This window comes from Leptosomus discolor, chromosome 3, assembly GCF_034619465.1.
Source record: "Leptosomus discolor isolate bLepDis1 chromosome 3, bLepDis1.hap2, whole genome shotgun sequence".
Taxonomy (NCBI): Eukaryota; Metazoa; Chordata; class Aves; order Leptosomiformes; family Leptosomidae; genus Leptosomus; species Leptosomus discolor.
The window spans coordinates 71,325,168-71,339,840 of NC_141393.1; the positions used below are offsets into that span (position 1 = coordinate 71,325,168).

Genomic DNA, 14,673 nt, shown 5'->3' on the forward strand with positions numbered 1-14,673 from the left:
TACTCTTCTGTTTTTCCTCTGCCCTAGTCTCCAGGGTCTCCTTTAACTTCTGAAAGGAGACAGAAGGAAATAGGAAAGGGCAGCCCATTCTCAGAAAGGGACAACTTTTCAACTTTTGCATTTAGCCTCTTCTGGAAAACTCTCAGACCTCATCCTGCTCCAAGGTCTCCTATGGGTATTCCCCATTCACTGTTCTAGGAGTGACTAGTCTCTCGAGATAGTTCCTAAGATTCTGCTGCAGTCTCAGAAGCAGTTCTGCAGTCTAGGATCTTGCCTTCAGCCCCAAAAGTCCTCTTAAATCCAATTTAAAATTCATTTGTGAAGATCCAGTTGGAAAGTAAGGTAGGTCAAAAACCTGGCAAGTGGGCTGGAGTTACTGAGGGTTAGATCTGGGACAGAAGCCCCTTCCTGCCACGCTGTTGCTGCTTTGAGCTTAGCACGCTTTGAGGTCCTCCTGTTGCCACCCTGCAGATAAGAGGGAAAAACTCTTTCCCTCAATGTAAAAGTGTGCACAAACTTCTGCACACAGCGAGGAAAACTCTGCCCACCGAAGAGGCACAGAAGCACACAAAGCTGCACAGATCCTGACAGCTTTGGGCATGAAAGGATATGCTGAAGGAGACTGTCCTTTCGGCATCAGCCAACGTCAGCAGTCTCCCCTTTTGACTAAGCACAGCAAACAAATCATGGTTGCCACTGGTTTGGGTTTTTGGGTTTTTTTTTGGTTTGATTCTTTGGTTTGGTTTCTTTTTTTTTTTAATCATCAGCACCTGACAAAAGACATTAGAGTTAAAGCAGTACTTCAGTTTATACAGAGGTACCCATATCCCTTCTGGACACACAATATGCAACAGTCCTAAGGTGAAAAATCCAATCTTACAAACCTACAAAGCACAAGAAGTAGCAAAGCCCAGTTTCGTCCCTAAACCTTGGAGCACCCCTACCCCAACTCCCTTCCTTCTCACTTCTGCTTCTCTCCCTGGCAGTCTTGCTTCTGCTCCCTGTCACTGGGGCACAGGGGAGGGAAGTTGGGAGAGGCCACAGCTGCCAAACATGGGGAAACCAGTTAAAATACTCTCCACTTCAGGGCCCTGCCCCAGTCTAAGCACAGAGGGACTGATCAATCCTGTGTCCACCTGCAGCAGAGCAGACACTCTGCTCAAAAGACAGCAGGCAGCGTTGCCAAAATCTCTGCTCTGCTTGTCCTTGAAACAGCTCCCTTTACCCACAACTTCTTGGCCTGCCTGAAACTGCAGAAACACTGCAAGTTAGCAGTACTATCCCCCAGACGCTTCCTGCTACTACTTTCCCAGTCATCTAACAGCAGGGAGATGAGAAAGGACTTTCCTGTGATGTTCACAATTGGCATTAAGCAACAACCAACTGTTACCCTGCTTCTCTGCTGGATATAAGAGTATGCAAGGTGGCTCCTTCATGCTTAACACCTCAATGTGCAAAAGGCTGCCTGGAGATGCTTTGAAGGGGAAAAAACCCCCACAACAGCAAAAAAACAAAAACAAAAACAAAAACAACCCCACCACAGTGCAATGCAAAGTCAAACCCCAAAGTGAAACTGCCCTTTGTCAAAGCAGGACCCAGAAAGCTTGGAATGACAGGTTCCCTTCACACTGCTACTGCAGATGTGGCCATATTCCTTGGAATAAGGTCTGCATCCTCATCACTCCAGTCACTGAATGCGTGTAGAAAGATCTCTCAAACAAAAATTCTGACCTTGGAAGACGCAAACACAGGAATGTGTAATTTTCTAAATATAAAATCAAGGTCAAAGAAGGTCGGCAATTCTATCAAACAGTGCCACAAAATGACAGCCATGGGCCAGCAGCGTCACCAGGGGAACAGAGCTACTTAAAGGGCGCTTGCAAGAGCAATCTGATAAAGATCCAACTCCGATTTCCTTACAAGGGTCACAATTGCTGTTCCCATAGTAGAAGCCAAATGCACCAGAATAAAGGTCTCTTAGCAGAAAACTAGCTTTCTCTTTTAATGAAGTACTTGCTATAGGATTTTCTGACAAAGCAAGCTGTTTCAGCACTAAGCTGTCGCTTGCCGCTTTGCCAAATATCTAGACTAGATATTTTGCTTATCAGGGCTTATGTTATGTATGTCTTATTCATCACATATTACTATCTCTGATGCAGGTTCTCCCTCAGCTGTTCCCTTATTTCTTACAGACAGCAAGATTGACTAGATGGACTGACCACATGCTAGAACAAACAACTTGGCCGAGAGGAGGTACAGAAAGAGGAAGAGAGCCTATTATAACAACTTATTGCCCAGCAGAGGAAGTACTGCAGAAAACTCGAAAAAGTGGAAGGGGTGGAGATTTAGTTCATCAGTGAGCGATCCTGCAGAGCTAGAAGCCAAGCCACTTGCTTTAGTAACAAGTTCAGTTTCCTGAACAAAACATTTCTACTCTTACAGCCATCAAAAATTCAGAAAGTCATTTAGGTTGCTACACCAGACAGAAAGTTCCTTTATTCAGAGTTCCTCATAGTGCAGGAAAGCAAAAAAAAAAAAAAAAAAGGTAAAACCCAAACAGGATGCTAAGAAGCAGCCTGCTAAAGGTATAGTCTCCACAATTGAGGGGTTTTTTGCTACTTTTTCCTTCCTTTCTTAAAAGAAAAAAAAAAAAAAAAAAAAATCTAAGAGTGGTCAAAGCTGCAACTATGATAAGGGAACTGCATCAAGATCTGGACTGCATTACAAATACTCAACAGAAGTTAAAGGTATTCAGACAAACCAACAAAATTTTTTTTTTAATTTATTTTTTACAGTCTAAGAGATGGTTAAGAGGAACATGCAAGTTGGAGAAAACATCCTTAGGGAGGTACAAGCAGCACCAACATCAATACCAGTATTGTTTATTACCTTCATCGTGACCCACATACTTTGGCTCCAGACTAACATGCTTAAGTCTGCATCAGAAAGACCTACTAACGTCACACAATTTCTTGTTTCAGTCTTAAAATACAAGTGAAAAGCAGGAAAAGTTCCAGCATTCTTTTCAGAAGGGCAGCTCATTTCTGTTGACAGGAATATAAAGCCATGGAAAGGAGAAGACTATGAAGCAGTAATAGTTAAAAATTTGAAAAAAACCCAACAGGGAATAATAAGTTACATATTTGCCTTTCTATGGGCTTTCTGCACACCAGGTATTGATTTGAAACTGAGAAGAATCTCAAATTAGATTATGATTTTCCCTTTGTGTGCTACAGGTGCAATTTAAGTATATAAAGTTTTAGGTACCGCATTAACAGAAAGAACTAAGGGTTGTGGCTACAGAAGACGGATGTGTAGAAAAGGGTGAAGAGTGGAGCTGTGTGTTAACCAAGCTAAATCGACAAGACAAAACTCACTATTATTTAAAGAATTAAGAAAATTATTATTTAAAGCATTATTTTATTATTAAAAAATATTATTTAAAGCATTAAGAGGAACTTAGCATGCTAGAAAATGGCACAACTTGCACTGCTGCAGTAAACAAGGTTTAGAAAACTATCCATTTACTGCAGGTGTAGTAAATTAACCTTGACAAAGAAGAAGTGTTTATCTTTTTGCAAAATATCACTTCATAAAAAAAAAAATCTAAATACTGCAGCTTGAAAGATGAAATGCATTTAAATAGATGCAATATCATTCTCCTGACACCACATACTCCACCAAAGCTCCTGATCAGCTTCCTGTGCAGCAGCAAAGTGAAGGCACCATTGAAGATGGGTGTCAACATTTACCGAAATCAATTACTTGATAAAGACAAATGTGGGTGTTTGGGGTTTTTTGTTTTTGCAACTCCCACATATTACATTCTCTCCAGCATGTGGAAGGGAACCAGCACACTTTAGAGTACAGAGCAGTTCTGGAAAAAACTCATAAAAATATTCAAACTGGGGCTGAAGCTCCATAAAGTAAGGCAAGCTATAAGATGGAGAGCAAGTTCCAACTTAACTTGTGGGTTTGGAAGCCATGTACAGAGTTTACCTCTATGATTGCTTTGGCCTCGTTTCCTAACCTCATGCAAAGAAATCAAACTGATGAGATACAAACCCAAAAATCTGAACAAGAATTCCACATTTCTTACGTTACAAAAAGCTAACACATAAGAATCAATGCATTCTGAAGAAACACCAATTGTGCTAAAACAGTTATGCTGATTGCACCCGATAAGAAAATCACATTTCCTTTCCTGAATGAAAGAAGATTAGTAATAAAGTTTATTAGAAATGAATACAACTTACTTGCAATATCCTGTACCATTTTGATATGGAATGCACTTCCCCTCATTAACACACGGCTTGGAATCATCCATACACTGCAAAGCTGAAAGAAAAGAAAACAACAGTCAAATCAGTAGCCATACATGTCAAGCCAAAGCTTCATTAGCATATTTTGAGGAATGAAAATCTTCTGGTAGAAAATTTTATATGGCTGGAATGAAAACAAAGACACTATCACATAGTTTAATTTAATATCTGGCAGCATAAACAGAGCCAGACTGAAAGAGGAATCAAATACAGATTTGCTCATCAGGCAACTACACGTTTCCAGAATTTCTTTTAGGTAGATTTTCAAAGCAAAGCATGCAGTATTTTCAGCAAGCTACAGACATTTGTGCCAGACCTCGCGTATTTTGGATTAAGTGTCACCAACTACTACTTTCTGATGAGAATTCTGAAATTCTCTGAAATACGAGGCAACTACTCCTAAGCCTTTTCTCACTATATTTTGTCTCATTCTTGCCTTCTTTTCTACTATCTCTCGGGTCACCTGGCACTGAAATAGGGGCATCTGTCCCTCATAAGCTCACCCACTGTACGTTTCTAGAAATCCAGAATTCGCTGCAACACCGTTACTGTTGTGGCACTCTGATTTCAGTCAGGATTGTGTTTGGGAATAAGTGAAAACATCAGAGATGTTACTTTCAGCAAAGAATTTTGTATTTCTAAGGAGGAGATACTCTGTAGCTCAAACTTGACATTTCCAGCATTATGTTTCAAAAAAGGCATTAGGTACGACACAGTTCAGGGCCAGTCAATTTTTATCCAAGTCTACTGGAAGCAAAATATCACCTCCAGCTCTGGCGAGGGCCCATCTCTTGCTGTGGCAATTTCTGAAGTGACCAGAAGGGCAAGAACTATGGAAACCCTGCAGGAGCATGGGGCACTCTAGAACCACAAAAACTTAGCCTGTCCACCTAGACCACAGTCTGCCATTTGAGCAGCACCAAACTAGTGGATAAAGCCCTCTGAACCAGACGATCTGCATCCTATCCTAAACTTACCCACATACCGAGACATAACAAGCTCTTCCCAGCCTCCAGTTGTGTCTCCAGGCCCCCAAACACACACGCTTCTGTGCCTTTACGTTCCCTATTTCAACAACCTTGCTGCATTTGGGAAAATGTTTAACCAATCTTAAAGGCACCTACAGGCGTCAATAATATCCAACCACCTGAACTGCCTGCTTGTGTACTGGCGGGGTAGGGTAGATTGCCATTTTATTTTTAAGGATGTTTTCCTTTCCTCAAGAGGTATTAAATTTTCAATACAAATTCAGCAAGGGGCATCAGGGAAAACTGGTCCAAACCACCACCAAAGTTTATATGCTGGTGACTAAGGAATGAGGCTCAGAAACAGAAGAGTTAACACATCGGTTCCGCTAAGCTCTCCCTGCAACCAGCCCAAATTCAGTCCAGCAATTAGACAGCTTGGAACAGACTCCAGTTACTGCTATCCAGGGCTTGAAGTAACCCTGGAGAACAGAAACAGGTCACGTGTACTACGAGGTACTATAGAAGCATTTCACGCTTGCAATCCCTATACAGAACACAGTTAAATTAAACCCAGTTGCTCAGGAAAATTATCAATATTTCCCATAATATGAGTGCGCCTGTTCACTTGATTTCTGGAAAAGGGGCACTTGGACTGTGCTGCTTCTGCAGAGCTCTCAGGAAACGAACAAAATTCCACTCTGAGCCCCTTTCAGATAACCCCTGAGGTCAGGGTTACTAAGCGACAGAAATATTAACACAGATTTTGCATGGCATTCTCCCCCACAGCGGTCAAAACCACTGACACAGATTTGCACCTGTCTGACAATTTTTATCGCATTTAACGGCAACATCCACGAGGCTTCAACTCCAAACTTCATCTGCTTCTGTCTAATACTATAGCAGCTTGTTTTCACAGCAAGGATTATCTCCAGTTCGCATAGTTCTGTTACACTGTTCAAGACAAACTGCAAAAGGACCTGTAATGATTCCGACCTCTCTTACCACTTATGCTACTCCAGGGAAATGGAGGAAGGTTAAAACGAGCCTTACCACATCTCAGAGAACCAGGAGGAGAAGCAGACATGGTATTCTCACCTCACTACCTTGAATTTTCATTCTTTTCACACCAATCAAGTCAGTGAAGCAAATACTCAGAGGATTATTTCTTTTGTGCCCATGCTTTCAAATACAATTTTGTAATCTCTTCGAGTACCCACATCCCCAGTGAGAACTGAGCAGCCAGCTGATTTTGTAACCCGCATAGTAAAAGCTTAACTAGCACTTGGCCAAAAACACCTCCCAGCACAACTGAACAGAGGGGTACAAGAGGGTGACTGCTTTCGGGGTTGCAGCAAGGATCCGAATCAGTGATTCCTGTTTAGCTTGCTAGGCCAAACGCAGACACAGCAGAGAGGCTTTAGTAAAGTAATGATTAATTTTCTCATGGTTTTTGACAAATTATTCCTGCCTTGAACTGCTGTTTAGCAGGTCATTAAACTACTACTAGTCCTTAGAATTCTTTAACAGAGACACATAGTGAATGGGGCAAGGCAAGCAGCTAAATATATATGTATTTATATAGTAATTTAGAAGCGAAAGAAGCTAAGAAAACAAAAGCAAAAAGACTCTTTGGAACTTTTGCAATTTAAGACTAAAATAGGCTGAATAGAAACACACTGAAATGCAACTAAAGCTGAAGTGCATGTAAATGTAACCATATCCTATATTAAAATGAGTATTAAAAAGTAACATGACCACTTCTCTTTAAAAAAAAAAAAAAAAGAAATCACAAGGGAAATTGAAGACTACAGTTCTCACAGTAGAATTAGCATTTCTGTGCACAAAGAACTGTCTTCCTGTATTTCACGATATCTTTAACAATTTCACAACACATGCAAAACCAAGGCATTTCAACATGATGGACTTCAAAAGCTACTTTTCTGCTACTCTACCATGTTGTGCCTAAGAGTTAGCAGTATCAGAAACTTTACCTTCTACTTCAGCCAGATAAAAAGCATGTTTTGCTACATCCTTTATGTTAACTGAAAGTACTTTGGTGTGTACAGCATGAGAAGACAGCCTTGTCTTGAAAAGATAAGGCCACTTTTCTAGAAGCCACATATAGATAGTATCAGAGTGCTCTCAAGGCGTTGAGTCTAACAGGCTGCTTTTCAGAGTTTTCTGGACTTGCTCTAGCTTGTCAAAGCCACCAAGACTATCAGAAGCTGGGTTAGCCCAGACCAAGCACAAGCAGCAATGTTTCAAGTCCTTGCACTCTTATGCAGTGGAAGGCTCGCTCTGGTACGCCAGCAGGTCATCAAGGGGAAATCCCATGGCTTTTTAAATGTATTGAACTGCTTCAGGGTTTTTATCAGTCCTTTGGGGCATATTATGGGAATATTGGGAAGACAACCCATGATTATCGAAAGACTGGCTTGCTTCTTATGAAGTGGGCAGGCTACCACTTGATGAAAGAAGTACCCAATTTCTAGCACACATCATAGCCAAGTTTGAAAGGGCTCTAGGTGCACATGAGATCAATGTCATTAGTTACACTACCCAGCCTAGAGTCCATACAAAACCTTGCACATGCCTGCAATTAGACACAAATTCTAACCCAACATTTAACTAGCCTACCAGGACTATTTCCCAAGGCCAAAGGGGAAATACAGGTAGCCACTGCTGTAAAACAGGCACAAGCAGAAAGCATTACTTAGAGAAACGCTATAGGAAGTGCTGCGATTCTCAACATTGGAATCCACCAAAGCTCACACTTAACTGGAGAACAATTTCACCCAAGTTTTATCTTTTTGGCTAAAGAGACAGTTAAAGCAAATCTAGGAGGAAAAGAAAAGTTGTGTTTCTGCCTCATTGTTCTTTAGGATGCCAAGATGATCTGGAAGCTGTGATTTCGTTTCTATACTTCATCTGCCCACTATAAATTCAGATACTTTCTAGGCTAGAAAATTAATAGTGAAGGATTAAAATCAGAAGCTGTAAGTGTCAGAGTTCGGCTTTTAAGAGAGAAGACTGCTATAGGGAAACACAGCCACAGCCAGAGAAAATCTGAAAGGGCTTTGTTGTAAATACTAAAAGGAAAGTAGTGCCAATAAACTCCTCACCCACAAGTTCAGAAAAAGTCAAGCAGAAACAAAAATCCAAAATACCAAAACAATTAATGCTGTGAGGAAGAGACATTATAAAGCTGGTTTCCTGTAGCTTTGCGGTTGATTATCCTGCATCTAAGAAGGTGCAGGCTCTGACCAAAGGTTTTAATTTAAATAAGGGAAGAGCAATATTCTGGTAGAGAACACAGCTGAGCTGCTGGTACAGCTTTTCCCTTGGGAGGACACGATATGGGTGGGTCTCTCCTCCTTCTGTCCATAAATTTTCCATTAAATTCACAGAAACTCAGTATCTTAAGAACCTAGATCTCTGTCATATTTGGTTGAAACTTGTCCATAGGTTCAAAAGCTGTCTTGTGGAAGAGGGTGGAGAACAACCTACATGAACACAGAAGAAAAGTCAGGCTAAAAACACATTAAAGACTAGAAAGAAAACTAAAGGACAAAATTAGTTTCAATAACCTTTATGTCGTCAGTGGATTTTCTGTCTCGATTGACATTCATGAGAAATAGCCTGTCATTTCAACTGTGTTACCCATTACATATGAAGAGAAAGGAGGAAAAAGGATACAAAGCCCTCAAACAGCAGCAACACAGGATGCATGGGAACTCCTCACAGAAGCTCAGGCTGCTTGCCAGAGGTGGATCTGCTCTGAAGAGGATGACTATCAGCACAGTCAGAAACACCAGCTACACTACAAATCAAGGGGTCTCAAATTCCAAGAGAGGGAAACCAGCTTCTGATTCCCTTCAGGAAAAACAGGGTGTGAAAAAAAGCAGTGAAGAGAAAATGCTGAAACGTGAGGTACGATTCTGGAGGAAGACTGGTAGGTCCTCAATGTGCAGAAAGGGACACAGCAGCACCTCATACCACACAAACAGCTGCTGAAAAAGCTGGTAAGGAATAAGCAGCACTGCTCATATGGAGAGAATACCCAAAGATAACCAAATTTTGGAGGAAAACCACAAAGGAGTGATAACTAATTACGCTATTCACTAATCTCAACAGATTACAGTTTCAGTGAGATTATGTACCACGGAAGAACTCACCAGTAAATAAGTGCTAGCTGAAAATACAAAAGTAGCTTTTCCTTTTTTTTCTAAAGAACAGATCACCCCATGGCAGCCACCTGAAGGGGGGAGGAAACAAACCACTAAAAAACCTTACTGTGAAAAAGCAATAAAGCCTTATCTTCAGCTCAGATTTAGAAAACATTAACATTCGGGGAATTTAAACAAGCTGACCAGTTTGCACTTCACAGACAGAGGGTAGTACTTAAGGACAAAGCTTGCCTATAAGGCATAGAAATCATCTGTAAAGTAAAAATGCTTTAATTGGATTCTTAAGACATCTTCACTGTTTTTACACACAAAAGCCTGAAATCAATTGGATAATGCAAGACCCATAACTGAGAAGCTGAGCAGAGCTCAGAGGCGTGTGAAGGCACTCAGCCAACGTCCTGTACCTTTTGGGAAGAGAAAACCCCAATGTCTAAACTGGTTTTTCTCATTAGCTTTTCTAGGCTTTGTAAGACAAGCATTAAAAATTAAAAAAAAAAAAAAAAAAGGAAGGAAAAAACCCATGGCATTTAGAAGAACAAGCCTGCAAGAAGAAGAAATTTTGCTTCAGAAGTTCACCAGGTTTTCTGAACTCAAGAGAGCAAACAGCAAACCTGACACACAAAACTGCACGCCTTGCCATTATGTGTTTCAAGCCTCTCCTCCAAATGTCTAGGAACCGGGAAAAACTACTGACTGAGCCTCCTAAGAACAGAACTGGGAACTGCCGTGCAAATTCGCAGTTACAGTTGAAGTCTTTCCGTCCTTGGGGTCTTAGGCCTAGGAAGCTCAGGAGGACTGTTATTTCTACCAGATGCAGCTACAGTTCGTGTGACACTGTTCCTGGTGAAGAACTACAAGTTATAATACATACTGAACTCAGGATGAACTCATAATACAGTTTGAAAGTCTGTCCAGCACCATATTCTCCCTTTCCTTGCACAGCTACTGTTCCCTGCCTTCCCCCATTTTCAGTTTTCCAAACAAAGCCAAAATGCCTAAAAACCAGAACAGCAACATAAAGCATTTAGTTAAAAAAAAAAGTTTTCAACAAAAAAACGTAGGGAAGGCAATTAAAGAGCTGAAGGGGTATTGGTGTTTCCATGGCAATCTTGCAGACGGGGGAAGCCATGCTCGTGTCTTCTCCAAAGTTTTCTGTCATTCTCTAGCACTAAATCTTTATTAATTTGAGCGTTAAGCATGTTTGCCTGTGCAGAAATGCTAGCCCGCTACTTGTGCTGAGCGGCGCTTCCGCAGCCGTCCAGAGTGATGTCAGAGAAACGAGATGAAGACTTGCTGCATGGAACAAACAGCAGACGCCCGTGCCATTTTGAGATACAAAGCTCTTTTTTCATCCTCATAGCGGGCTAAAAAAAGGACATGTGCCCTAGGAACAGACTATTTTCTAAACAGAACAAATGATTATTTCTGCAGCTCCCATGACTGTGTTTAGACCGATATAAGCCCTGTTTCTCTAGATGAGCACTGGCAGCCCTTGACTTCTGTTGGCAAGAAGATTTCAGAGTGAACTTATAGAAACTAATATAACTACACAAAAGGACTTTTTAACGCAGATGTTTAGGGAAGCTCTTTTTTCCCCAACATGGATGATATTTCCCTAACGTGTCCCAAAAGAGGGGTGAGAATTAATAATCACTGTATCATTCCTCGGCTTTGCAGCCGTTAGCCAAGAGTCCAAACTTAAAGAAAATAACATTACGTCTGAAGTCACAAATTGCGACTGTTTGGTTTTGCTGTGAAGTAAAACTCCCAAGTCCAGAAGAAATGGGCTGCCAGGAATCCTCCTGCTGCTCTTTCACCTACTCCTTGCCCTGGGTTCAGACCCCAGCCACTGGTCCCCTCTCACAGATGCCATTTTTGAAAATGGGAGAAGCTGAACAGGACCAGAGCATACTGAAGAGAAATACCCACTTATTGCAACAGCAGCAAGACACCTAAAAAAAGGGAAGGTGACAAAAATCCAACCCACCCACTGTAAGAGATTCAAATGCCAAATGCCACCAGAGGCATAAGTCCTCTTTTCCCAAGGATTCAAGTCCTGAGAACGTCAGCAAGATGATCTTCAGGTATTTCTAATCTGACTAAGCTATGCCCTGAAGGAACCGACATGAGTTAGCCAGATTTCTCATCACGGTCCCTTTTGAAAGTCTAAATCAGCATCTTTGATAAGAACAAATTTGATAGACAGTAACACCTTCAAAAGATCAAGCAAAACTTGCTCTTCCATAAGCGAATCTGTATCAAGCAGACCGGCACTGTCAGCGTTATCTAAAGTCCCCAAAAGTTTCACTGTTTGAACACCAAAAATCTCAAACTGCAGTCCACATCCACGGACTACCTTTGTGCTACTTTAGACTAAAAACGTATTGCAACCTGTCACAAACACGGGCTGATAGTCAACAGCAACCTGGTGGAGCTGGGCTTAGCAAAACCCAAGTGTTAAAAATGACAATGGGTCATTACGGTGGGCTTTACTAGTGACGATTCCTGTCTCCCCCCTGTCGGATCTGAAGAGGAGCAAATCGTCCACCGCAATTACCAGGAGAGTATCCTCACCAAAAGCGCAGGTGTTGCTGCCCCACCCCAGCTTACTGCAACTTCAACGGCAGCCTTTTGCAAAACTAAACAACGGCTCAACTGGAAAAGCAAGTTGCTACACCATTAGGCTTGCATGATGAGGCACAGTTGAGTAGTCCAAACCATAGAGCTTGGTGCATCCAGGAGCCTCCTATTTATTGACCAAGAGGGCTGACATCAGATATACCTGCCCTCTCTTGCACAAGAGCATCAAGACAGTTGAATATGCACCTGAAAATACCCTTTCGGTGACTTCATCTTTCCCTTTCCCATTAATCCAAGCCGCAGCTCCCACTCCCAAAAACCAGATGCAGGTCAGTATCTCACGAACAATAGGAGGCATTTTCAGTCCAGATTTGTCATCTCTGACAACCAGCCTTTGTTTAGCACTGGGAAGAGACTTCACCCACAATGCCAAAAAGTTCTGCAGCATGGGAAGACCTAGACCAGCCGGGAAGGTATCCCATACCCAGTCGAGTGACAAGTGACACCACAGCTACTTCTCTCAGCCCCTGTCAGAGAAGGAACTGGCAGGGCTAGCAATAAGCTGACAAATTGCTGGTATGAAGGTGCAGTTTAACTAAGTGGACTCAACATTTAGTCTTTGCAAAAATAGTATTTCGTTGTCTTACTGGACTGTGTGAGCCATTTCCAGAAATAACAGTTCTACTATGCACCACATCTCTATCCCATATACAAGAAAATGTATTTCTGAATTTATAAGGCACCTACTCCTGAAAGGCTCCTTATTTTTCCAGTCCCTCTTGAGCAAACCTGGCTAAAAGACATTCAGGGAACAGCTTTTTTTGACTCCAACCATCTTCTTGCAACATATGAGTAAAACTAAGTAAGTCAGATTTCAGAGGGGGTTACTGGGAAAAGAGACCAATAAACCAACATTTCTCCCAGGAGAAAAATAATAATCACTTCAAAGTCAAAACAGACAGATTGATTAACCCGACCGCTCTGTATCCAAGCCAGCGGTAGCAGTCGAAACTCTGCAGACGCCAGCTTCCACTCCTAACCATATCAAAGAATAAAATCACTGAAATTATCAGTGTCTCGCTTGGTCACACACTAAACAACCTCCACTGCCACTTTCTCCCACCACTGCACTCTTCACAAGTCACCTGAAGAGCAATCCCGCCTCTCAGGAGTGAAAAAGAAGAAAGAATGAGAAGTCATGTAAGTAATCAATGACTCCTGCTCCTCGACAGCTTTAAGGTGCTGCAAGGCTGCACATGCTTTACTCCAGGAGCAGGACTGCTGCTGGGAGAGGCGTGAAATCCAACAGAACCCAACAGCGAAGGCTGCGGACCGCGTTCTCCAGCCCGGCTGTAAAACACTCCGCAAACGCCAACACGTAACAGGGGATGAAACGCCGCAGCCCCTTCGGATGTGCACACATGGCTTCATCACGCCTGAACTGACTAACAGCTAAAGGGGGAGGACATGCAGAAATTCCTTCTGTGTGTGGAGATGCGCCCTCAACAAAGAGGCTGGAACGAAGGGGATGCACAGCCGTTCTGAGCGATGGAAAGCAGTAAACCACTTTCTCCCGCGTTCCGAAATCAAAGCCCCTCCAGCACTCGAGCCGCCGTTACCACAGCACGGATACCACCGCCGCGCACCGCCCGTGCAGCGCGGCTCCCATTTCGGCTGCCCGTTACGTGGAAGCCCCCGCCGCTCGGAACGGAGCCCGAAGCCCCGCCGCGGTCCGCACCCCCGGGAGCCCCCGCCACCCCCGGGAGCCCGGCTCGGGGGGAGGGGGGCCCGCTCCACACGAAGAGGCGGCGGCCCCCGCCGGGCCACCCCCCACGCGATGACACCCCACGCCCGGTCGCTGCGGTCCCGCCGCCGCCACCCCCCGTCCCACCCCCGCCCACACCGACCCGCGTCCCCTTCCCCGGCCGGCCCGAGGGGGAGGAAGGTGACACCGACGCCGGGCTGGCCGGGAGAGGGGCCGGTCCTCCCCCGTGGCGCCGGGCCGGGCAAGGGGCGGCTCCGGGCAGCCCCTCAGCCTCCCCGCGAGGAGCCGCCGCGCACCGCCTCAGCCCCACAGGCCCTCCCGTCACTCACCGGCCGCGGGCTCGGCGCGGCTGAGCACGGCCAGCACCAGGCCGAGGAGGGCGGCGAGCGCTGGCCCCGCTCCGCGGGCCATGGCCACGGCCGCTCCCGCCGCCGCCACTGGCACGGCGCGACGCGACGCGGAAGGATCTGCCCGGCCGGCGATGGCGCCCGCGGCAGCCCCGCGCGGAGGGAGACGTCCAAGACGCACCGCCCCCGCTTCCTCCGCCGCGCCGCCCGCCATGCCCCGCCCCTCCCGCCCGCCGCCAGGGGGCGCCTGCCCGGGCACCGCGGGGCGGGGCCGGGCCGGGGCGGCGGGGATGGCGGGCGGGGGTACCCCGGGGGGGATGGCGCGGCGCGGCGCTCCACCTGCCGTGCAGGCCGGGCCGCTGCCCTGCCCTTCGCTCGGGCGGGGGGTGTGCAGGCAGCTGCCGGGCAGGGGGACATGGAGCGGTGCCCGGGGGCAGGCACTCGAAGACAGCCCGGTGGGAAGGGGCGGCTGTGGAGCAGGGGTGCGAGCCCCCCGCCCCACGC

General features: G+C 44.8%; 1 protein-coding gene across 1 annotated transcript in view; it reads right to left on the reverse strand.

The window, feature by feature from the left end:
- NOTCH2 (notch receptor 2) overlaps positions 1-14,233 on the reverse strand; it is an 85,140-nt gene extending 70,907 nt beyond the window's left edge. The window contains exons 1-2 of the mRNA XM_086462531.1: positions 14,152-14,233; positions 4,257-4,338 (exon numbers count right to left, since the gene is read on the reverse strand). Coding sequence (XP_086318657.1) covers positions 4,257-4,338; positions 14,152-14,233 — 164 coding nt within the window. The remainder of the gene's footprint in view (positions 1-4,256; positions 4,339-14,151) is intronic.
- Between the last annotated feature and the right edge of the window lie 440 nt (positions 14,234-14,673).